We start from the raw sequence: 24,979 nt of genomic DNA, 5'->3' as shown, positions 1-24,979 counted from the left end.
AGGCTGAGGTGCCCAGACCCATTTCCCTTCTGCAGAAGTGAAATGCGCCCCCTGAACTCTGCTTCCTGAGTGCTCCTCCCCACGCTGGGATCTGCGGAGGGAAGGGGGAGGGGGAGGGGCCCTCCGCTCACTTCTCGGGGCAGGATACTCACGTTCCCGAAGGAGGGGAGCCCTCCGGATCCCAGCCACCTCCGGAGGGCCTGTGGGAAGGCCCCATGGTCCCGCTCAGCCTGAAGCACGTCTGCTTCCAGGAAGGCGACGTGGCGTCCAACCATCTTGACGAAGGCCTGGGAGACAGGGAGAGGCTGGGATACCGCATCTGTGCAGCCTGGAGCCCATTCCTGGCCACATTCCCTAGGCTGGTGGGGACTCCAGGCCTCCCTCCAGCGGAGCTTCCCGCAAGGCCAGCAGGGCCTGCTTAGCTGGAGGGGCACTGTAGCAACCCTGACGACGGGTCACAGCTCCGCTGGTGACCTCTTGCCTTCTCCCCAGTGACCCTCTTCTTAGCCTCCATGTTACACAGGAGGGGAATCAAGGCTCACAGAGGCTGGGCACCTGCTGGAAGTCACAAAGTCAGAAAGTGGCGGGGGGCGGTCTCAGGGCACATTCATCAGATTTCAAAGCCTTCCATGTTAAAAGGTGACTTTTACAGAAACAGCCCAAATGCTTATTTGTACTTTTCATCTACATTAAGGACACACAAATGCTCATTTGAATAGCGGATGTGCTACATATGGGAACTCAGAAGCCACCAAGTGCCAGGCAGGAAACAAGCAGGTAAAGGGGCTTAATGGGAACCAGGGTCAGCCAGAAAGCTGAGTCCAGGCCAACAGGGACCACTCAGCTCCAGGCCTCAAGAGCAGAGCTGCCGGTTTCAAGAATAAAAAAGGGCGCGGTGGCTCATACCTATAACCCCAGCACTCTGGGAGGCCAAGGTGGGCAGATCACCTGAGGTCGGGAGTTCAAGACCAACTTGGCCAACATGGTGAAACTTCATTCCTACAAAATACAAAAAGTAGACGGGAGTACTGGTGGGCACCTGTAATTTCAGCTACTCGGGAGGCTGAGGCAGGAGAATCACTTAAACCCAGGAGGCAAAGGTTGCAGTGAGCCGAGATCACACCATTGCACTCCAGCCTGGGTGACAGAGTGAGACCCCATCTCAAAAAAATAATAAAAAAAAAAAAAAACAGGCCGTGCGCAGTGGCTCAGGCCTGTAATCCCAGCACTTTGGGAGGCCAAGGTAGGCCGATCACCTGAGGTCAGGAGTTCTAGACCAGCCTGGCCAACATGATGAAATCCCGTCTCTACTAAAAATATAAAAACTGGCCGGGCGTGGTAGCAGGTACCTATAATCCCAGCTACTTGGGAGGCTGAGACAGGGGAATCATTTGAACTTGGGAGGTGGAGGTTGCAGTGAGCCGAGATGGTGCCTCTGCACTCCAGCCTGGGCAACAAGAATGAAACTCCGTCTCAAATACAAATAAATAAATAAATAAGATAAGATAAAAATAAATAAAAAAGAATTCTGGCTGGGCATGGTAGCTCATGCCTGTAATCTCAACACTTTGGGAGGCTGAAGACGGGTAGGATCACTTGAGGCCAGGAATTTCAGCTTGGGCAACATAGTAAGACCCCAAAAACTTGGTTCTCTACCAAAAACTGAAAATTAGCCAGGCATGGTGGCATGTGCCTGTAGTTCCAGCTCCTCAGGAGGCTCAGGATCACTTCAGCCCAGGAGTTCAAGGCTGCAGTGAGCTCTGATCAGACTATCTGGATTAGAATCCAAATTCTACCTCTCAATAATTGTGTGCCTTTTAGCAAGTTACTTAACTTCCATTAGCCTCAGTTTCATTATCTGAAAAATGGGGATTAAAAACAGTAGGAACCCTGGCCAGGTGTAGTAGCTCTCATGCCTACAATCCCAGCACTTTGGGAGGCCAAGGCAGCTGATCACTCGAGGCCAGGAGTTTGAGACCAGCCTGGCTGTCATGGCAAAACCCAGTCTCTACTAAAAATACAAAAAAAAAATTAGCTGGGTGTGGTGGCTCATGCCTATAATCCCAGCTACTCGGGAGGCTGAGGCACAAGAATCACTTGAACCCAGGAGGCAGAAGATGCAGTGAGCTGAGATCGTGCCACTGCATTCTAGCCTGGGTGACAGAGCAAGACTTCATCTCAAACAAACAAACAAACAAACAAATAAACCACTATCCTTATTCAACAAGTAGAATGTTTAGCACATATTAAGAGCTCATCAAATCTCAGACACTATGATTTTTAAAGGACATTCGGATTTTATGAAAAATCCTGTTTTATTCAATGTTATCAATGAATCTACACTTTAAAAAAAGGCTGTGCAGGCTTAGTAAAATTTAACTCACCCATTTGTGACCTCTGGTGTGTGTCTTTTCATACCTGTCTCTGTGCTCAGCACGTGTGGGCACATGTCAGTGTGTGTGTGTGCGTGTGTGTACACGGCTAAAGGCAGCAGAGGGAGCGACTACAGTGCCATCTCAGACAAGGCAGTGCCTCTGTGGCCTGCTTTGTTCCATTAGTAAAATAGAAAAGATTTTCTCATACCAGGAACAGGAATGAGGACACCTCAGTGCAGGCTGCTTCCGGGAGTGCCTCCCCTTCAATAATAGCATGAAATACAGTCCTCTCAAGGCCTGCCAGGCCTCCTGCCATCTAGCCCTGCCCTTCCTTCTCCCTTCACGTGCTTTCCTTTGGATCCTTTAAAGTGCCCAGCCTCACCCTACAGGGCCTCTGCATCTGCATGCCCTGATTGCAGCACCTGCTCTCCTTTCTCCATGGGGTGCGGCCCTGCTTGTGAGTGTGGTTTTATTTTGAGATGGTCTCGCTCTGTTGCCCAGGCTGGAGTGCAATGGCGTGATCTTGGCTCACTGCAACCTCTGCCTCCCAGGGTCAAGTGATCCTCCTGCCTCAGCCTCCCAAGTAGCCAGATTACAGGCATGCACCACCATGCCCAGCTAATTTTTTGGAGACGGAGTTTTGCTCTTGTTGCCGGGCTGGAGTGCAATGGTGCGATCTTAGCTCACCACAACATCCACCTCCCAGGTTCAAGTGATCTACTGCCTCAGCCTCCCGAGTAGCTGGGTTTATCGGCATGCACCACCACACCCAGCTAATTTTGTATTTTTACAAAATGTTTCTCCATGTTGGTCAGGCTGGTCTCAAACTCCAGACCTCAAGTGATCCACGCGCCTCAGCCTTCCAAAGTGCTGGGACTACAGGTGTGATCCGCCACCCCAACCTGAAATGCTTATCTATTCAGGGTCCATGCCCTTTAGAAGGTGGAGCTGCTGAGTCAGCACTGCTCAGAGGCCAAGACCAGACCCGGGCCCATATGGATGGTGGATGCATGAATGCACACGTGCATGAATGAATGAGTGAATAAGGGAATTAGTGCATCCTTAGCAAAACGACATTGGATGAACCCAAGATGGAGGCTTCTCTTGTGCTGGGGCCGCCCTGGGGTTCTGACTGCAGAGGGGCTGAAAGGCTGAATTAGCTACGTCGTGTGTGTGTGTGTGTGTGTGTATGTGCAGATGTATGCCTGTGTGTATGTGTGTGTGTGTGTGTGTGTATGCAGATGTATGCCTGTGTGTATGTGTGTGTGTGTGTGTGTGCAGATGTATGCCTGTGTGTATGTGTGTGTGTGTGTATGTGCAGATGTATGCCTGTGTGTATGTGTGTGTGTGTGTGTGTGCAGATGTATGCCTGTGTGTATGTGTGTGTGTAGAGGTGGGTGGGTGGGAAATGGTCCAGGAAGCATCTGACAAGGGCTCCAGCCTCAGAGGCCTGGCTCAGCCAGCACATATGGTTGTAAAACTCAGACGAAAGTCCCAACTACCCTTCCTCCAGCGGATTCCAATTTTATGCTCCCCGCGTTAATACCAATCTGGTGGAGAGTGTGAGGCGATGCCGAGGAATGCGTGCTCGTGATGTCTGAACCGTCTCCAAGATGCCTGCCAGCAAGGCCAGCCCAGCAGAGCCGAAGCCAGAGAGGCCGAAACCTGGGCCAGGGCAGCCCCAACTCTGGCGAGAGGAGACGCACACGTCCACCTGCACAGCCAGGCTGTGGTGGCTGCTGGTGAGTGACAGGTCCCAACACACATCTCGGCCACCCAGAGGGCTGGGTGCATGATTGATTTCTGATATTTTCCTCTTCAATAAAAATGGACTACTTTATAATCAGCTGAGAGGGAGGGAAGGAGGAAAGCTTCATTGTTTAAAAATATATAGGCAAGAGGCCGGGTGCGGTGGCTCAAGCCTGTAATCCCAGCACTTTGGGAGGCCGAGGCGGGTGGATCACGAGGTCAACAGATCGAGACCATCCAGGTGAACATGGTGAAACCCTGTCTCTACTAAAGATACAAAAAATTAGCTGGGCATGGTGGCGCGTGCCTGTAATCCCAGCTACTCAGGAGGCTGAGGCAGGAGAATTGCCTGAACCCAGGAGGCGGAGGTTGCGGTGAGCCGAGATCGCGCCATTGCACTCCAGCCTGGGAAACAAGAGCAAAACCCCGCCTCAAAAAAAAAAAAAAAAAAAAAAAAAAAAAATATATATATATATATATAGGCAAGTATTGAGGAATTTAAACACGTCCCCTCCCACCCCCGATACAGGGGTCTTGCCATGTTGCCCAGGCTGATCTTGAACTCCTGGGCTCAAGGGATCCTCCCACCTTGGCCTCCCAAAGTGCTAAGATTATAGGCCAAGCCACCATGCCTGAAGAATGTGAAGACTTCCTTCTGGGCGCTGTGGCTCACATCTGCAATCCCAGCACTTTAGGAGGCCAGGGTGGCAGACCAACAAGGTCAGGAGATCAAGACCATACTGGCTAACATGGTGAAACCCCGTTTCTACTAAAAATACAAAAAAAACGAGCCGGTTATGGTGGCACGCACCTGTAGTCCCAGCTACTTGGGAGGCTGAGGCAGGAGAATTGCTTGAACCCAGAAGGCGGAGGTTGTGGTGAGCCAAGATTGTGCCACTGCACTCCAGCCTGGGTGACAAAGCAAGACTCCGTCTCAAAAAAAATTAGCTGGGCATGGTGGTGGGCATGAGGTTGAGGCTAGGAAGTGTGATTGCACCACTGCACTCCAGCCTGGATGACAGAGCGAAAACTTGTCTTTAAAAAAAAGGTTTTTATTAATACAACTGATAAAGGTCGAGTTCTGGCTGAGAGGTCACCTCATGATTTCCAAGCTCTCACCTGGCAGGTCACACTGATTCTGAGGGCAGCACTCTGTGGAAACCACTGATACCCTAGTCACCCCAGGACTCCTGGCTGGCAGGGCAGAGCAGTGACTTTACATCCTGGACAAACTATCCCTCTCTCAGCCTTGGGGACCACTACAACCACCATCATAAGAGTCTGTCCTTGCTAAGCGCCTGCAGGATCCCAGGTGCTGGTCTCACTTAATCCTCACATTGACTCTGAGCAACAGTTGGCACATTCTCTTCTTGGCAATGAGGGGGTCTTGCTGTGACATTGACTCCAAGGGGGTTCGTGAATTACCAGAGGGGCAGATCAGAGCCCCAGCTCTCTGGCTCTGGTGTCAGGTTCTCAGTGGGTCCCTCAGTTTTACTGTTGATGTCACACACTCGAGCTAACAGGAAATACATCATCTCTCTCTTGATCTTCAAATCCATGCCCCTCTTGGAACCTCACTCAGGATTCCCCCCTTTTAATCAAGCATCAGTTACAGAGAAATCTCTCAACTCTAAGGAAAACAGCCACGCAGGGGTGTTGACAAGAGGTGAGTATCACTTGGCCTCAATGTTGGTGAGACTCTAGGGCAGAGTGCGGCCTGTGACCGCCAGGAGATTTATACCTCACAGTGGTGGCAGTTGCTTCTCAGCTCCAGTTGTTCCCAGAAAGGAATGGGAAGAGCTTGGGCTTGCTCTTCTAACACCTGGTCCCTTAGCAGTCCTGGCTCCTGTTGGCATCTGAGTTTACAATCTCCATCTATCTAAACTTTTTTTTCTTTTTCTTTATATAGAGATGGGGTTTCACCATGTTGGTCAGGCTGGTCTCGAACCCCTGACCTCATGATCCACCCACCTCGGCCTCCCAAAGTGCTAGGATTATAGGCGTGAGCCACTGTGCCTGGCTGCAATCTCACAATCTCCATCTAAAAGTAGTTGCTGGTGGGAGTTCAAAATGGTGTAGTCACTTTGGAAAACTGTCTGAAACTTCCTAAAATGAGTTTCCGTGGCGCTCCTAAAGAGACCTGCCAATAATTCCACTCCTAGGTATCTACCCAAAAGAAATGAAAATACATGTCACACAAAAACCTGTACGCAAACATTCATAGCAGCATTATTCATGACAGCCATAAAGTGGATACCACCCAAATGTCCACCAGCTAATGCATGGGCAAATTAAATATGGTCTAGCCATATACCAAAAGATTAACCACAGGGCTGGGTGTGGTGGCTCATGCCTGTAATCCCAGCATTTTGGGAGGCCAAGGTGGGCAGATCACGAGGTCAGGAGTTCGAGACCAGCCTGACCAACATGGCAAAACCCCATCTCTACTAAAAAGAAAAAAATACAAAAAAAAAAAAAAATATTTAACCACAGAAGGAATGAAGTCCTGGCAAATGCTACGACATAGATGAAGAACCTTGAAACCATTATGGCAAGTGAAAAGAGGCCATATATGGTATGACTCCATTAGCATGAAATGTCCTGCACAGGCAAATTCAGAGACAGAAAGCAGATGAGAGGTTGCCAGAGGCGGAGCTGGGAATGGTTGCTAATAGGCACACAGTATCTTTTTTTGTTTGTTTTGTTTTTCTTTTTCTTTTTTAAGGCATGCAGTATCTTTTGGGAAAATGTTCTGGAATGAGATAGTGCTGATTGTTTATCACCTGGTAAATATACCCCACACCTCCAAATGGTATACTTTAAGAATAATTGGCTGGGCATGGTGGCTCACGCCTGTAATCCCAGTGCTTTGGGAAGCTGAGGTGGATGGATTACTTGAGGTCAGGAGTTTGAGACTAGCCTGGCCAATATGGTGAAACTCCATCTCTACTAAAAATACAAAAATTAGCCAGGTGTAGTGGGCATGCCTGTAACACCAGCTACTTGGGAGGCTGAGGCAGAAGAATCACTTAAACCCAGGAGATGGATGTTGCAGTGAGCTGAGATCCCACCACTGCACTCCAGCCTGGGTGACAGAGCAAGACTCCATCTCCAAAAATAAAAAAGTCTGAGACCAGACTGGGCAGCAACTTAGTGAGCCCTGGTCTCCAGTGAGTGAGTGAGTGAGTGAGTGAGTGAATGAATGAATGAATGAAAAAAGAATAATCAATGTTGACTTTCTTGTTGGTGGGAGTGGGGGTTCCAGCAGCTGCAATACCTCTGATGGGTCCCGGCATTCTTGGAACAGGGTCCAAACTCCAGACGTTGGCCCTACACTATCTGCCACGCCCCTCACTCCAGTCTCATCCCTGACCTTGAGCTCCTCCTGGCCCCAAGGTGCCTGAGAGGCTGCCTTTTCCCACCCCTGGACCTGCCTTTGCACAAGCTGCTCTCTCCCCAGGTTTCCTGCACCAGATCTCAGACCTTAGGGTCGAGGTCACATACTTGGGAAGCCCCCTCTGTTCTAGCTCTGGCCAGGAGCCCTTGGTGTGTGCTCTCATGGCCATCCTGCCCCACCTGGACTGCTTGCCTGTCCAATACTCCTCCAGGATCACCAGCAGGGAACCAGGCATCTCCCCTCGGCTGTAGGCCCTGCACCCATCTCAGGGCAGCCCACCGTGAAGCAGATGTGGTACATACAACAAGGATTTGAGTGCAAGAACCTCACCACTGTAACTCCCATTTTATAGGGAAAGGAGACTCGGAATTTTCTGGGGGTCACACATGAGGAGGCAGTAGCACTAGGACTTGAACTCAGGCTATGCGGCTCTAGATCAGCGCTTCGAAATGGGTGACCTGGGCCCCCAGGGGACATTTGGCAACATGTTTGGTTGTCACGCTGGGGAGTGGGGCTGGAGGAATGCTAATAGTCTCTTGTGAATGGAGGCCAGGGAGGCTGCTAAGCAACGTAAAATGCCCAGAACTGCCCCACAGCAGAAAACTTTCCAGGTCAGCAGCACTGAGGCCGAGAAGCCCTGCTCTGGGGTGTGTGCCCCCGACCACTAGGCTGTCCTGACTCTTCGGTGGCTTCCTCTTCCTCAGGATAAAGGCCAAAGTCCTGACCTTGGATGGCAAGGCTTGGACAACCTGGCTGCTGCTGCTCATTTCTCCAGCCCCACTGGGTCAGATTCCCCTTTGTCCCCATTACCTGGCCTCCCAGGATCCTTCCAACATCCCAGTCTTCACCCTGCTCAGAGCCAAGATCCCACTGGAGCCCCTGCCTGAGCTGCGCCCACCTAACCCGGTTCCCACAGGTCCCACAACCAGCTGACGCAGTTCCTTCCACTCGCTCTCCAGGGCCTGCAGACCCCAGGCCTCATTCGCTACTTCCCTTCACAGTGCTTGCCTAATGAAAGCAAATCCTGGCTTAGTGTGGGTAGCAGAACAATGGCTCCCAAAGATGTTCACGTCCTAGTCCCAGAAACTGTGAATGTGTCACCTTCCTTGGCAAAAGGGCCCCTGCAGATGTGATTAAGTGAAGCATCTTGGAATGGGAGATCACTGTGGTCATCCAGGTAATCTCAAGGGTCCTTACAAGAGGGAAGCAGGAGGGCCAGCAACAGAAAGACAGGAAGATGCCATTCTATGGGCTTTGAAGGGGGAGGAAGGGGCCACGAGCCAAGGAGTGCAGGCAGCGCTAAAATCTGGAAAAGGCAAGAAAAAAGGCCAGAAAAGGCCAGAGCCTCTGGAAGGGGCCAACCTGCCACCACCTTGACTTTAGCCCCGTAAGGCACATTTTGAGGTTCTGACTTCCAGAACTACAGGATAATACATGTATGTTGTAGCCGAGCACAGTGGTCCATGCCTGTAATCCCAGCACTTTGGGAGGCTGAGGTGGGCAGATCACTTGAGGTCAGGAGTTCGAGATCAGCTCAGCCAACATGGCAAAACCCTGTCTCTACTAAAAATACAAAAACTAGCCAGACATGGTGGCAGATGCCTGTAATCCCAGCTACTTGGAAGGCTGAGGCAGGAGAATCACTTGAACCCAGGAGGCAGACGTTGCAACGAGCCAAGATCGTGCCACTGCACTCCAGCCTGGGCAACAGAACGAGACTCCATCTAAAAGAAAAAAAAAAGTGTGTGTGTTGTTGTCGTTGTTGTTTTTAATTGGGCAGCCTCCTGAGCCAGGGTAGGTGCAGAGAGGTTCCTGCGTGTTGTTTTAAGCCACTAAGTTCATGGTAATTTCTCCCAGCAGCGATCAGAGGCTGATACGGTAATACCTAGGCAAGAACCAGGCTGCAAATCTTCACATTTTCTTTCCTCTTTCAAACGTGTGGAATAAAATTCAAATGAATCAGCTATTCCAAGGGCAAAGTTTTAATTATATTCCTGCTTCATTCTCTGCTGACAAGAATGTTAATTCTCTGCTAACTCGGTGCTGACGGCTGCTTTGCAGCTTGGGAGGGGCCCCACATTCCCTCTGGCCAGGTGATCAGGACACAACCGCCAACTCCTCCCAGCCTCCCTGTCCTCTTCTGTGCAAGGAGCTGGGGTCCCAAGCCCAGGGCCCAGGTGGACGAAGAGCGTCCACTCCAGCACATATGAGCTAGAGTCCTGGCTCGATGTAACTAGTAGTGTGACTGCGGAGAAGTGGCTTACCTTGCAGAGCTTATGCTCCTCCTCTAGGAGACGGGGACAATGAGGGGACTGATTCTGCAGTGCAGCAGGGAGGAAATGAGACGGCATGCATCTCAGCCAGGCGAGTAAAAGATGAGTGAGCCACGAGAGCAGTCAGGCAAGAGGGCACAGTGGGGATTGTGGAAAACTGGAGAGCCCGTACCCTTCTGGGAAGCAGCTGCCACCAGCTCTATCCATTCTTTTTATTGAGACAGAGTGTTGTTCTGCTGCCTAGGCTGGAGTACTGTGGCACAATCTTGGCTCACTGCAACCTCTGCCTCCCGGGTTCAAGTGATTCTTGTGCCTCAGCCTCCTGAGTAGCTGGGATTACAGGTGTGCGCCACCACGCCTGCTTGATTTTTGTATTTTTAGTAGAGACGGGGTTTTACCATGTTAGCCAGGCTGGTTTTGAACTCCTGGCCTCGACTGATTCACCCACCTTGGCTTAGCAAAGTGCTGGGATTGTAATCCAGCATGAGGTACCACACTCAGCCTTCATCCATTCTTGCAAGAATGCTGCAAGAATGCAACCCAGGGGCTGGAGATATTCTCTCAATTTGAGTCATCATTACATGATGTTGATATATGTAAAAATTCACTAAACTACATACGTAGATGTATATACATTATATATTTATGCCTTGAAACATAAACAGATTAAAGCATTTAAGGAAATGTGGGCCCAGCGTTACCAAAGCTTCTGAATTTTCAAAAGTTTAAAATGCAGATTTTTATATAAAGTACGCTGATTTTTTTTTTGAGATGGAGTTTTTGCTCTGTCGCTCAGGCTGGAGTGTAATGGTGAGATCTCGGATCATTGCAACCTCCACCTCCCAGATTCAAGCGATTCTCCTGCCTGAGCCTCCTGAGTAGCTGGGACTACAGACACACACCACCACACCCCACTAATGTTCTGTAGTTTTAGTAGAGACAGAGTTTCACCATGTTATTCAGGAGTGTCTCATCTCCCAATCTTGTGATCCGCCTGCCTTGGCCTCCAGAAGTGCTGGGATTACAGATGTGAGCCACCGCGCCTGGCCTAAAATCCACCCTGATTTTTACACGTTGGAAACTTTTTTTCTTTTTGAGACAGGATCTTACTCCATTGCCCAGGCTGGAGAGCAGTGGTACAATCAAGGCTCACCACAGCTATGACCTCCTGGGCTCAAGCCGTCCTCCCACCTCCGTCTCCCAAGTAGCTGGAACCACAAGCATGCACCACCACACCTGACTAAGTTTTATATTTTTTAGAGAGATGGGGTTTTGCCATGTTGCCCAGGCTGGTCTCAAACTCCTGGGCTCAAGCAATCCTCCCACCTTGGCTTCTCAAAATGCTGGGATTACAGGCATGAGCCACCATACCTGACCTGGAAAGAAAGTCTCACTTGTGATTTTTTCGAAATATCGCTTGAGTGCAGACCCCCCCCCACCCCCCGCAACCCCCACCACCAACCCCCTCTATCGGGCTTAATGCCTGACATGCTCAAGGCCGGAGCAGCGTATTCAAGAAAAAGGCAAAAGCCAGATAAAGTCCACAGCCTCAGAACCTTCATTTTCCCAGACACACCTCTAGCCGGTCCACTTTGGCGTAGATACCACGCATTTCTGTCAGTTTGGCCTTAAGGACAGGGATGTGTCCCTCCAGGATCTGTGAAGTATCACTCCTGATCTGCAAGGAACAAAGCAGCTCATCAGGCCTTCTGCCCCGTCACCGCGTCCTCCCGCCTGCCTCAGAGGTTGGCCACGGTCTGTGCAGACCTCACTGATGGCTGAGGTGCCAGGTGGTGTCCTTCCCAAGATAGGCCCTGGAACAGCCCAGAGCACCAGGGGAAGAACAACCTCGTTGCCTCTGCGGACCCAGACCTACCCAGGTGTTATTTAATGAACCACAAATTAATCACTTAACTCCAAACACCCAGCAACACCCCTCCCAAATTAAATATCTTCATTTTCTTTCTTTTTTTTTTTTTTTTGAGACGGAGTTTCGCTCTTGTTACCCAGGCTGGAGTGCAATGGCGCGATCTCGGCTCACTGCAACCTCTGCCTCCTCAGTTCAGGCAATTCTCCTGCCTCAGCCTCCTGAGTAGCTGGGACTACAGGCACGTGCCACCACGCCCAGCTAATTTTTTTTGTATTTTTAGTAGAGATGGGGTTTCACCATTTTGACCAGGATGGTCTCGATCTCTTGACCTCGTGATCCACCTGCCTCGGCCTCCCAAAGTGCTGGGATTACAGGCTTGAGCCACCGCGCCCAGCCAAATATCTTCATTTTCTAAACGATTGCACTGGAGCAAATGGAAAGAATTAGAATCTCTTCTCTAAACCAAAGCCAAAGTCAGTCCAGTTTTCACTGCATTGCAATTAATATGAACAAGTGGATCATTCTGATTAATATTCATTAATCATGTTAATGAAAACCACAAGCCTCATGTATTAGATGCTTCCGACACTCAGACACTGTGCTAAGTACTTCCCTGCACTGTCTCATTTTGTCTTCATTTTCTTCTGCTTGCAACGGCCCCCAAAGTGAACTGTATGAAGCCATGTATCTTTCCCTTGATCACTAAAATCAGATACCGATGGTTCCATTTTCCTTCCGAGCCCAACAACCAAGCCTGACTCTTCCGTGTGAGAGAACGAGAGACTCCATTTCATGTCATCACATCTTCGCTGTGCAAAAAAGACAATATACTTATGGTTCTCAAATTCTGGGGAGCGGCTAGGTGTGGTGGTTCATGCCTGTAATCCCAGCACTTTGGAAGGCCCAGGTGGGTGGATCACCTGAGGTCAGGAGTTTGAGACCAGTCTGGCCAACATGGTGAAACCCTGTCTCTACTAAGAATACAAAAATTAGCCAGGCATGATGGTGCATGCCTCTAAATCCCAGCTACTCAGGAGGCTGAGGCAGGAGAATCGCTTGAACCCAGGAGACGGAGGTTGCAGTGAGCCGAGATCGCGCCATTGCACTCCAGTCTGGGTGACGGTACAAGACCCTGTCTCTAGAACAAATAAAAATTCAAGTGGGGCTCCCATGAGAAATGGCTGGTTCTAGGACTGAGCTGAGCCTGGAGCATCTTGCAACACCAGAAAGCAAGGAAGTGTTCCACTAAATAAAGGATGGGGCTTACCCAAGGGACACAGAGCCAACCTGCAAGAGTGACATGGCCAAAGCTGGGACAATCTGAGCAACAAAAAGCTAACATAGTATTAGATCACAACTCGAAGTACAAAGTAAATGTGCACAAGCTTAATACATGCAAAGAACTGAACGGGTCTGGAAAGGGGGAAATGGTAAATTCCATTGGAGAAAGCCGGCAGGCACCACCATATGCAGGTTTGCATCCGTGATGCCATGTGGGCACTGGGTGCCCTCTGATGGGTGCAGTAAGAAGCCCCCCTCTGTGGTGATTGTTCCATAAATGCCTGCCTCCAGTCTAACCACAAGAAAAACATCAAATCAAAATTGAGGGACCTTCTAGGAAGCACCTGACCAGCATGCCTCAAAACTGTGCAAGTGACAAAAAGCAAGGTATGACTGAAACTGTCATAGACCGGAAAAGACTAAGGAGATGTGACAACCTCGTGCCATGTGGCACCTTAGAATGGATCCTGGAACAGAAAGAGGACCCTCATGGAAAACTGGTGACATCAAAACAAGGCGTGGAGTTCAGGGAACAGCAACACACCAACGCTGGTTTCTTAGGTTTTTTTTGGAGGGGGGAAGGCTGTTTATAGGGTCTTGCTTTGTCACCCAGGCTGAAGTGCAGGGCTTCGATCATGGCTCATTGCAGCCTTGACCTCCTGGTCTCAAACAATTCTTCAGCCTCAGCGTCTTGAATAGCCGGGACTACAGCTGTGCACCACCATGCCCAGCTACTTTTCTATCTTTTGTAGAGACAGGGTTTCACTGTATTGCCCAGGCTGGTCTTGAATTCCTGATTTCAAGCTATCCTCCTGCCTCAATCCAAAGTGCTGGGATTACAGGCGTGAGCCATCATGCCTGGCCCCTTAGTGCTGACAAATGTACCATGGTGATATGAGATGGTAACAAAGGGAGCCAGGAGCTCAAGACCAGCCTGAGCAACATAGGGAGGCGCCATCTCTATTAAAAAACTAAAAATGGTGGCCGGGCGTGGTAACCCACGCCTGAAATCCCAGCACTTTGGGAGGCCGAGGTGGGTGGATCATGAGGTCAGGAGATCGAGACCATCCTTGTCAACATGGTGAAACCCCGTCTCTACTAAAAATACAAAAATTAGCTACTCGGGAGGCGGAGGCAGGAGAATCTCTTGAACCTGGGAGGTGGAGGGTGCAGTGATCCCAGATCGTGCCACTGTACTCCAGCCTGGCAACAGAGTAAGACTCCGTCTCAAAAAACAAACAAACAAAAAATTAAAAGTGTATTAAAAAAACTTTAGGGTTAATATGGCAACTCTTTGAACAATCTTTCTAACTTTTCTGTAAATCTAATCTATTCCCAAATAAAATACACAAATGTGGTTTTAAAACTCAAGGAAGTAGGTCTAAATCTACAGCTTCTCTCAAGTCAACGGCTTTGGCAATGATGGGCCTGAATCTCCCCAGGCAGCAAAGGCTGGGGCTGCTCCCTCCAGAGCGGCCTGAGCGCGGGGGTTTCCACAATCCTTTCCTCTCCCCTGTGTCCCACCCCAGCTCTATTCTCTGTCTGACTCCAGCATTTGTTACCAGTGACAGGGAAAAGTCCTCAGTCTCCTCCCTTTCTTTCCCAAGGCCGGATTTCTAGAGAGAAGCTCATCCCTCGACAAGGCTAAACTTGGAGAAAATCATCCTGATGTAGCAAAGAGCAGATAATTAACTTGAGGGCAAGGTCAGAACATGGGGGAATAAACTCGAATCTTATCTTTCTGTTAATTTCTAAAGAAACAAAACGGGGGAAAAGTGAGAATGAGCTTCAGGGTACGGGCTGGGATTGGCAACATACAGGAGACAGAGAAAGTGGTAGAGAGGAGATTCAAGACCACACCTAGCTCACTAAATCCCAAAGAATTGGGAACAAAGAAGTCTCTTCTCTATTTTTTCCTTATTTTTATTTATTTGGTTTTCTTTGTTGTTGTTGTTTTGAGACGAATCTCACTCTCTCTCCCAGGCTGGAGTGCAGTGGCGCCCTCTCTACTCAATCCAACCCCACCTCCCAGGTTCAAGCGATTCTCCAGCCTCAGTCTCTGGAGTAGCTGGGATTACAGGCACACACCACTGTGCCCAGCTAATTTTTGTATTTTTAGTAGAGATGGGTTTTACCATGTTGGCCAGGCTGGTCTTGAACTCCTGACCTCAAGTGATCTGCCCATCTTGGCCTCCCAAAGCGCTGGAATTACAGGTGTGAGCCACCACACCCAGCCTGTTTCTTATTTTTAGAGAAGTCCCTTCTCTGATGCAGCTTCTCCAATGGCTGAAACCAAAGGCAACAGGGAACTGTTTATACCTGCCCAGAGGTTTCCAGCAGGTACTCAAAACGGGGGGTCAGGGAGTGCAATCCCAGGGGCTGAAGGACCCTAGCCTTACCGTTGATTCCACCCTGGGCTGGGAACCATAATGGAAACTTTAGGGCCAGGTGCAGTGGCTCATGCCTATAATCCCAGTTCTTCGGGAGACTGAGGCAAGAGGATCACTTGAAGTCAGGAGTTCAAGACCAGTCTAGGCAACATAGTGAGGCATCCTCTCTATTTAAAAAATTTAAAAAAAATTTAAAGGAAAAAAAGGAACTGTAGGGTTAATGTAGGACCAGTCTGGAGGGGCATGAAACTGACAGAGCATACTCCACGAACGCTCACCGTGTGCTGGGGACAGCCCCGTGACGCAAGAACTATTTCTTCTTCAACCTTATTTTAAGGGAGATAAAAGCGAGAATCAGAGAAACTAAATGAGCTGCCCGAGGTCACAAAGCTAGAAAGTGGGAGAGGGAGGATTTCAACCCAGATGGGCCTGAGGCCACCCTTCCTAACACGAGATCTACAGACATCGTTCCATCAGGGTGAGGCAGTGTCAGCCCAACCACACCTGAAAAAACAAGAACAGTACAACCAAACCAGATGCCAGGAGGTCAAAGTCAGGATCTTTCCCTTAGAAACCAAGACCTCTGCCTTCTTGTGAAAAATCAGAAGACCTGGCCACGCTGAGCCCACGTTCCACATGGCAACAATAAGCTGGAGCTGTGACAGCTGCCACTTTTGTTAACCCCAGTCCCCAACACTCCCTACAGTCTCCCCAACATGGAATCCATGGCTACCCAGAGGAGCACTTTCTTCTTATAGAGGTGTCAAAAGGAAAATGACACACTTTTCATCTCCAACCCACTTCTCGTTACATTACAGGCATTTGCATTTGCACGCCTTGGACCAGGCTCTGAGAAGAGCAAAGAGATGTCAGTGAAAAAGGCTCCATGCTCCAGAGCCTCTGCCGGGACAACCAACCAACCAGGTATGCTAGCCTGGGGGCCACAGACCCTTCCCCCAACTATCCTCCCACCTCCCCAGAGCTGGTCTCCAGAGCCCAGAAGTCTGGGCAGCAGGTACGGAGGTCATCACAGAGCAAAGTCATCTGTCCAGGATGATTCAGGGCCCCTAGGAAGCAGAGCCAAACGCACTTGACCCAAGAACATGCACCCACACCAAATGCAACTGCTGGGCCAAGGCCAACAGGAAATGTTCTCCATTTGTGTGCGTGAAGTAAGAGTCTGCTCCTTGGCAGAAGGTGGGCCCAAGGCCACTGGAGTTTCAGAGGGATTGGACAAGTTACCTGAACCCCAGAGCGCGCTGAGCTGGAAGGCTTTCCAAATCAAGCCGTACTGTGGACAACTTCACCTGTGCCACGCCCCGCTGGTGCTTTGGTAATGATGATGATGACAGTAGTAGCTACCATTTATTAGTCATTTAATAAATAGCAGGCACTGGGCCGGTTGCGGTGGCTCATGCCTGTAATCCCAGCACTCTGGGAGGCTGAGGCAAGCAGATCACCTGAGGTCAGGAGTTCAAGACCAGCCTGGCCAACGTGGTGAAACCTTGTCTCTACTAAAAATACAAAAATTAGCTAGGATGTGGTGATGGCACCTATAATCCCAGCTACTTGGGAGACTGAGGCAGGAGAATGGCTTGAACCCGGGAGGCGGAGGTTGCAGTGAGTCAAGATGGCACCACTGCACTCCAGCCTGGGCAACAAGAGCAAAATTCCATTTCAAAAATAAAGAAATAAAGAAATAGCAGGCACTGTGCCCAGCAGTGATCTTTAACTGAGTGAGTGTAACTGACACAAAGTGCACAGCTCCTAAGTGGGCAGCTTGATGAATCCACACATATGTTCACATCTGTGTAACCTCCACCAAGACTTAGATACAGAATATTTCATCACCCCGTAAGTCCTCCTGCCCGCCATGACTGCCCTCTCCAAACCAACTACTACCTGACTTACACCACCCATAGACTAGGTCTGCCTATTCCTAAACTTCAGACTAACGGAATCACATAGAATGTATTCTTGTGTCAAGTTTTTCAAATTTATTATTATTATTTAAAAATAAAGATGGGGTCTCCCTATGTGGCCCAGGCTGGTCTTAAACTCCTGAGCTCAAGCAGCTCTCCCACTTTGTCCTCCCAAAGATTACAAGCGTGAGCCATCGTGCCTGGCCATGTGGCCATGATTTCCTTCACTCAATATCACATGTGTGAGATCATCTATGTTGCTGTGTAGAGGAGTCAATTATTTTTCACTGCTGTGTAGTATTCCAATATATGCATAAACAGCAGTTGCTTCATTCATTCTACTGGTGATGGACATTTGGGTTGTTTCCAGTTTGGGATATCACGAATAAGGCTTCTATGAGCATTTGTGTGTGAATCTTTGTGTGGCAGGCACCTGTTTTCATTCCTTATTAGTAATGACAAGAATTAGAAGCCAGGCACAATGGCTCAAGCCTGTAATCCCAGCACTTTGGGAGGCCGAGGCGGGTGGATCACAAGGTCAAGAGATAGAGACCATCCTGGTCAACATGGTGAAACCTCGTCTCTACTAAAAATACAAAAAATTAGCTGGGCATGGTGGTGCGTGCCTGTAATCCCAGCTACTCGGGAGGCTGAGGCAGGAGAATTGCCTGAACCCAGAAGGCGAAGGTTGTGGTGGGCCGAGATCGCGCCATTGCACTTCAGCCTGGGTAACAAGAGCGAAACTCCATCTCAAAAAAAAAAAGAATTCAAATTTCTGGGATGTAGGTTAAACAATGTTCAACTTTCTAAGAGGCTGGGCATGGTGGCTCACGCCTGTAATCCCAGCACTTTGGGAGGCCAAGGCGGATGGAACTCTTGAGGTCAGGAGTTCGAGATCAGCCTGGCCAACATGGTGAAACCTCAACTCTACTAAAAATACAAAAATTAGCTAGGCATGGTGGTGGGCACCTGTAATCCCAGCTACTTGGGCATGACAATTGCTTGAACCCAGGAGGCAGAGGCTGCAATGAGCTGAGATAGTGCCACTGCACTCCAGCCTGGACAACAGAGTGAGACCGTGTCCAAAAAAAAAAAAAAAACTTCATAAGAAACTACCAAGCTGTTTTCCTAAGTGGCTGTAGTTTTTTTGCATTTCTACCAGCAATGTGTGAGAGCTTCATTGCTCTACATCCTTGCCAACACTCGGTATTTTCGTGGTTTGTAAGATCTAGCCATTCTGGAGGTGTGAGGCACATATCTCCGCCTCATCTATTCCTTACAGTAACTCTTTGGAGACGGAAATTATTTGTAGTAGATTAAGGATGGCCACAAACTCCTTAATTCCTTCCATGAAGGGGTAAAATCTGTATTCTCCCCTTGATTCTGGCTGGGCTGTGTCACTGCTTTGACCGATAAACTACAATAGCAGTGACACTGTGTTAATTTCCATACTCAGGCCTCAAGACATGTGGCAGCTTCCCCTCCAGCCCATTGGATCGCTTGCTCTGGGGAGGCCAGATAGCCATGCTATGAGGAAGCCCACGCCAGCTACGTGGAGAGCATGCACAGGGGCAAGTTATGCCAACCAGCCCCAGCCACCCCAGCCCAGGTACCAGACAAGTGATGAAGGAGCCAGCTTCGACTCCAATGAGCTGAGTCCTCTGTGACCTGCTCTAGCCTGCAAAATAAATGGGTGGTTGTTTTACATCACTAAATTTTCGGGTAGTGTGACACAGCAGTAGAAAATCAGAACCATTATCTTCATTTTACAGAGGAAAAAATAAGAGAGGTAACGTGACGCGCCCATGGCCCCACAGTGGGAGAAATCAGAACATGAAGTGCCAACAAATGTCCAAAAGAGGTCCCAGAACAGTGGGTGAATTTCAGTGACAGAGACTGGTCAGGTCAGGCTAGTGGAAGAACTAATAAGAGACAGAAAGCTGGACTTTCATTTCTAATGGCCCAATTTTATCAGAAAGGAAGTGGCTTCTCTCAACTGCACAGCCCAGGGCCTGGCTTCTTTTGGACCTGTAAATTGATCAAACCGTGTTTCTGAAGGCTGAGGCAGGGACCTAGGGGAACAGTGGCCCATGGTGTGACACCACCTGCCCCTAGAGGATCCTATTCATCCCTAGTGTAGACTTCAAAGCAGCCCTTAAAGAGAAAAAGAGGCCCCAAGCTAGGGCTGATCACCAGACATCTCTCTCTGCACTCATGTAGCTCCATAGCATGCAGTAGACACAACAGGTAAACCAAGTGTGAACCTCTAGGAGCTGAGAGGGTTTCTAGAATATAAATGGCATCAGCACAGAATGCCCTTGCAAGGGCTGCGAAATCAAACACCCCCAGGGTTCCCAAAAGCATCACATATATGCAGAGCTGCCTGGGCACATTCTATCAACACAGACACATGCGAAGAGCCTTCGCTTCCAAAAGGATGCATGTTCTCTTCCATTTCTTGAACATGGGATCATCTTGGTCTGGCTTTATTTTCCCACTTTCAGTAGGGTCAAAAGGACAGAGAAACAAGGCCGAGCGTGGGGGCTCACGCCTATAATCTCAGCACTTTGGGAGGCCAAGGTGGACAGATCACAGGGTCAGGAGTTCGTGACCAGCCTGACCAACATGGTGAAACACCATCTCTACTAAAAATACAAAAAAATTAGGTGGGTGTGGTGGCACGTGCCTGTAAGCTACACAGGAGGCTGAGGCAGGAGAATCGCTTGAACACGGGTGGCAGCAGTTGCAGTGAGCTGAGATCATGCCACTGCACTCCAGCCTAGGAGACAGAGTGAGACTCCATGCCAAAAAAAAAAACAACAGAGAAACATCATCTATCAGAAACACACAAGCATATGGTGGCTGTGGAGTCAGGGAGGGTCCCAGGAGCAGCCAGCACTGTAACACACTGGAAAGCACACTCGCTGCCCACAGCAGGCAGTCGCTTGCTTGCCACGTGATGTGATGGCCAATGCTTGGCTAGGAAGGAACGAGCACCCCAGGAGGGCCAGATCTTTGCTTTTCTGAGAGAAGCTAGACCTCTAGAGTTTTCACATGAAATTCTAAAAATATCACAAGCTAATGCTCATTTTTTCCTCCCAGAAACATCAAATTATCTGCAGGCAGGATTAGACCTGTGGGTCATCTGTGTGTGGCCTCAGGATGAAATCTTTCCAAGACGCATCTCCAGGCTTCAAGTTAGGAGGATCTGCCTGATGCTGCCTGCCATCCTGGGTCTCCTGGCAACAGAGACACACACGTCCCACCACAGGAAGCTGCGACAGTTTTTCAGCGCTGGCCCACGTGGGTCTCTCTGGAGACCTGTCCATGCGGACTCCTGCCTCCAGCCCTCGTCAGGCTGCCACTGGGTCTCCTTTCACAGAATGCCCACATGGATGGTAGACTGGGATCTGAGAACAAAGGTGTCCCTGGAGCATCCATCCATACCATCCTCCCAACCTGCCTTCCCTGCCTACAGCCACGATGCTCCATGCGGTACTTACCAAACCACATCCCTGGCCTCCCCGCCTTTGCACAGGCTGGTCCCTCAGCCAAAATACCATCCTTCCCTATCTGTTGAATTCTCTGTTGCTCCTTCCAGCCCCAGATTCATCACCACCTGTTCTGCGAAGCCTTTCCAATTTCCTAGGCAGGACTTAACACCCCTGGCTCCGAAATCCCTTCACACCTTGACCTCACTTTCGCAACAGCACTGTAGCATGGGATGGCAGCAACTGGTACCCAAATTAGTCTCCCCACATAGACTGGGGCTTGGTGGGGATGGAGATGGACTGAAATCTCTTTGCAAACTCAAGCTCATCACGGGGCCCATTCATGAGAAAGTGCCCAATGCGGCCGGGCACGGTAGCTCATGCCTGTAATCCCAGCATTTTGGGAGGCTGAGGTGGGAGGATCGCTTGAGACCAGGAGTTCGAGATCAGCCTGGCCAACATGATGAAACCCCATCTCTACTAAAAAAAAAAAAAAATTAGCCAGGTGTGGTGGCGCCTGCTTGTAATCCCAGCTACTTGGGGGGCTGAGGCAGGAGAATCACTTGAACCTGGAAGATGGAGCTACTTACAGGGCTGAGGCAGGAGGATCGCTTGAACACTCCAGCCTGGGAACAAAGCAAGACTCTGTCGATAGAAAGAAAGAAAGAAAAAGAAAAGCAGGGAAAGAAAGGAAAGAACTCGATGTTTGGTGGTAAAGAAAGGACAATCCAGGCTGTTAAAAGCCTGTCTTGTTACCCAGCTCCCACCTGGACCCACATCTGAACTTAAAAATTGACTCAAGAGAAGAAACCACATAGGTTTTCTTGAGACCACTGCTATGACCCCAGAGGCTGGGCCAAGGTCCACTGAATATGTAGGGATAACTTGGTGCCTGCTCTCTTGGGTGGCTTTGAATAGTGCCAGGCACAAAGGAAGGTGATCAATGAATGTCTGGGGCCGTGGTTACTATTACTCCCTTGGGTTCTCACAAATGCTCTCAGGGTCCAGACACCGTGCTTCTCAGGGACATAATGGATGCCACTGGGCCCAGGCGGGCAGGCTTCCTCCACTCTGGGGAGACTCAGGGCCTGATCACAATATGGAGCTCTACTCTTTGGGCCTGCAGGCAGACGCCTCAAGCCCAGGTTGCTGGCTTGCCTCTAATAAGTTTGGGAACTTCTAGAAAATTCAATCAGTGCTCATGAGGGCTCCACACTTGGCTGGCAACAATCCTGGGGGGGTACTGGGATCTAGAAGCAATTTTTTTCTTTCTTTTCTTTTTTTTTTTTTTTTTTTTTGAGACATAGTCTCGCTCTATCACCCTGGAGTGCAGTGGTGTGATCTTGGCTCACTGCAACCTCTGCCTTCCGGGTTCATGCAATTCTCCTGCCTCAGTCTCCTCAGTAGCTGGGACTACAGGCACCCGTCATCACACCTCGCTAATTTTTGTATTGCTGGTAAAGATGGGGTTTCACCATGTTGGTCAGGCTGGTCTTGAACTCCTGACCTCAGGTGATCTGCCCTCCTCAGACTCCCAAAGTGCTGGGAATACAGGTGTGAGCTGCCACGCCCACCTCTAGAGGTGATCTCTAGAGACTCTGGCATGGGAGGCCTTGTCTTCTGGGCCATTGTCTTCTATCTTCCTCCCCAGTCAGAAGAGGAGATTTGGGCCAAGCAGACAGAGAAGGAGGGAAAAGCAGAGACAGAGGAAGGATTCAGGAGGGAACTCAATGCCCAACCCCATGATGGTCTGTGGCCTGAGCAAGTGCCTCCTCCTAGGCCTCGCAGGCCTGAAGCCATTTCCTGCCTGTCTCCATGTTTGCACAGCGGACGGCGCAGAGCTGAGGAAAGTTAAATATAGTCTAGCGTCCCCGCTGAACGGCTCCCTGCATCGGTGCCCAAGAGTGCCACCTTGTGGTCCACTCCTGGCTCCTCTGCGGAATAAAAACCATCTCGGGGGAAGGACGAGATCAAGATGGCTGCTTTAGGAAGCACTTGGGGTTGAGTGAGAGAGAGAGAGAGAGAGAGAGAAGAGAGAGGGAGGAGGGAGTGTGTGCACGTGGCTTTCCTCTCACTGCTGGCCACTGCCCCATTCCTTCTGGTTGCTAACTCACCACCAAAATGGCTTCCCCAGAAAACTCCAGCAAGGGCCTGAAGCCTGGCCTGGGCCTCCATCCACCCTTCTCAGGCCAGGCAGCCACTCACCAGGTGGGTCAGGCTGCAGAACTCCTCCAGCCTGAGCAGCATGCCCTCGATGGTCTCCTCCACCTCCTTCGCCTGAAAAAGAGACGATATCCTGGAGATTAGTAAGTGGTTTCCAGGGAGACAAACACCCTTCATTTTTTTTTAAAGCAAACTAAGTCTTAGGATTATGTGCCCAGCTCCTGTTCGACCCCCTTCCACTGCCTCATTTGAAAGAGCAACAAACGGGCAGCAGTCCTGGCGCCCATCATGGAGGACTAGTTAAAGCCACCATGGCCTCTCCACTCTCCGCAGCTTCCAAAAGGGACAAGATCAACAAATACGGGAAATAGCAAAGCTACCCTTGTCCAGATGAGGACATGGAGGCTCAGAGAGGTGGGGCAACCTGCTCAAGGTCACACAGTTAACAAAGGCAGGGCCAGGATCCTAATCCAGATGCAGTCCACAGCCTCACAGCCTGTTCTGATAAACACAGTGTCCCCGGTGACACCCTGGAGAGGAAAAGCAAGCTGCAGACACTGTCGGATACAAATCATGCCAAAAAATGTCCTAGGCAGGCGATCAGCTGAGGTCAGGAGTTCAAAACCAGCCTGGCCAACATGGCAAAACCCTGTCTGTACTAAAAATACAAAAATTAGCCGGGCATGGTGGCATGTGCCCATAGTCACAGCTGCTCCAAGGCTGACGCAGGAGAACTGCTTAAACCTGGGAGGTGGAGGCTGCAGTGAGCCGAGATCGTGCCACTGCACTCCAGCCTGGGAGACAGAGGAAGACTCCATCTCAAAAAAAAAAAAAATTCCAGTTTCAGTTTTCTGCAATTAAAAAAAAATGTACATGGCTCCACAGGGAAAGGCCTAGAATGATATGTGCCAAACTGCTAATAGTTAAGGGATGTGCTTATACTAAAAAAAATTATTTGTTGTTTATCTGAAATTCAAATCCAACCAGGTATCCTATAGTTTCTTTGGAAACCCTATTAATAGGGTTGGCTTAGCCCTGGGGAGTAGGAATTGGGGAAGAGAGTCAGACAAGGGAAACTTGAATTGTTTATGTTATGTAAAGGTTCCATGGCCAGGCACAGTGGCTTATGCCTATAATCCCAACATTTTGGGAGGCCAAGCAGAAGGATCACTTGAGACCAGGAATTCGAGACCAGTCTGGGCAACATGGGGAGACTCCATCCCTTTAACAACAAAAAAAAATTAGGCTGCGCTCAGTGGCTCACACCTGTAATCCCAGCACTTTGGGAGGCTGAGGCAGGTGGATCATAAGGTCAGGAGTTCGAGACCAGCCTGGCCAATATGGTGAAACCCTGTCTCTACTAAAAGTACAAAAATTAGCTGGGCATGGTGGCAGGTGCCTGTAGTCCTACCTACTTGGGAGGCTGAGGCAGGAGAATTGCTTGAACCCGGGAGGCAGAGGCTGCAGTGAGTGAAGATGACAAGTGACAGAGGGAGACTCAGAAAAAAAAAAAAAATTAGCCAGGCTTGGTGGTGTGCGTCTGTAGTCCAGCTACTCATGAGGCTGAGGCTGCAGTGAGCTGTGATCACACCACTGGGCTGGGTACACTCTAGGCTGGGTGACAGAGTGAGAACTTGTCTTAAAAAAAAAGAGAAGAAGAAAAATAATAAACCCAGTTATCAGGCTGGACAAGAACACAGAGTGAAGCCATCGGGCTTATGGTGGTCTGAGAGACACCCATCCAGCCCTCAGCTGCTGGCCACCAGCCGCCATCAGGAAACGCAGGCCCGGGGCTGCCAGATCTTTCCATCTTCCAAGAGAAGTCAGAAATTCTAATTTAATAGGCAATGCCCCAATGTTTAAACATTGGAACACATTTTTAAAAAAACAAAACCTTTAATGCTTCACAAATGAAGCCAATCACGAATGTGCAAAGGGCCTGCCAGTATACAACTGCTTCACGCACCCGTGTAAAAATTAGGGGCTTGGCCAGGTGCAGTGGCTCACGCTTGGAATCTCAGCACTTTGGGAGGTCGAGGCAGGTAGATCACCTGAGCTCAGGAGTTTG

At 49.7% G+C, this 24,979-nt stretch overlaps 1 protein-coding gene across 6 annotated transcripts in view; it reads right to left on the bottom strand.

The window, feature by feature from the left end:
• The window catches only part of BCAS4 (breast carcinoma amplified sequence 4), a 90,243-nt gene that overhangs the window by 40,768 nt on the left and 24,496 nt on the right, over positions 1 to 24,979 (bottom strand). For 3 of the 6 annotated variants that reach the window (XR_013535255.1, XM_002747669.6, XM_054255468.2), the window contains exons 2-4: positions 22,954 to 23,025; positions 11,371 to 11,472; positions 153 to 287 (exon numbers count right to left, since the gene is read on the bottom strand). Coding sequence is in view for 5 of the 6 variants with exons in the window: in XM_002747669.6 (XP_002747715.1) it covers positions 153 to 287; positions 11,371 to 11,472; positions 22,954 to 23,025 (309 nt within the window). In the remaining variant the exon portion in view is untranslated. The remainder of the gene's footprint in view (positions 1 to 152; positions 288 to 11,370; positions 11,473 to 22,953; positions 23,026 to 24,979) is intronic. The other 3 variants (XM_078371993.1, XM_078371992.1, XM_035298919.3) reach the window with 2 other exon arrangements.

The sequence above is a fragment of the Callithrix jacchus genome, chromosome 5 (assembly GCF_049354715.1).
Source record: "Callithrix jacchus isolate 240 chromosome 5, calJac240_pri, whole genome shotgun sequence".
Lineage (NCBI taxonomy): Eukaryota > Metazoa > Chordata > Mammalia > Primates > Cebidae > Callithrix > Callithrix jacchus.
The sequence above is the reverse complement of the archived record's forward strand: the minus strand, read 5'-3'. Positions and strand labels throughout refer to the sequence as shown.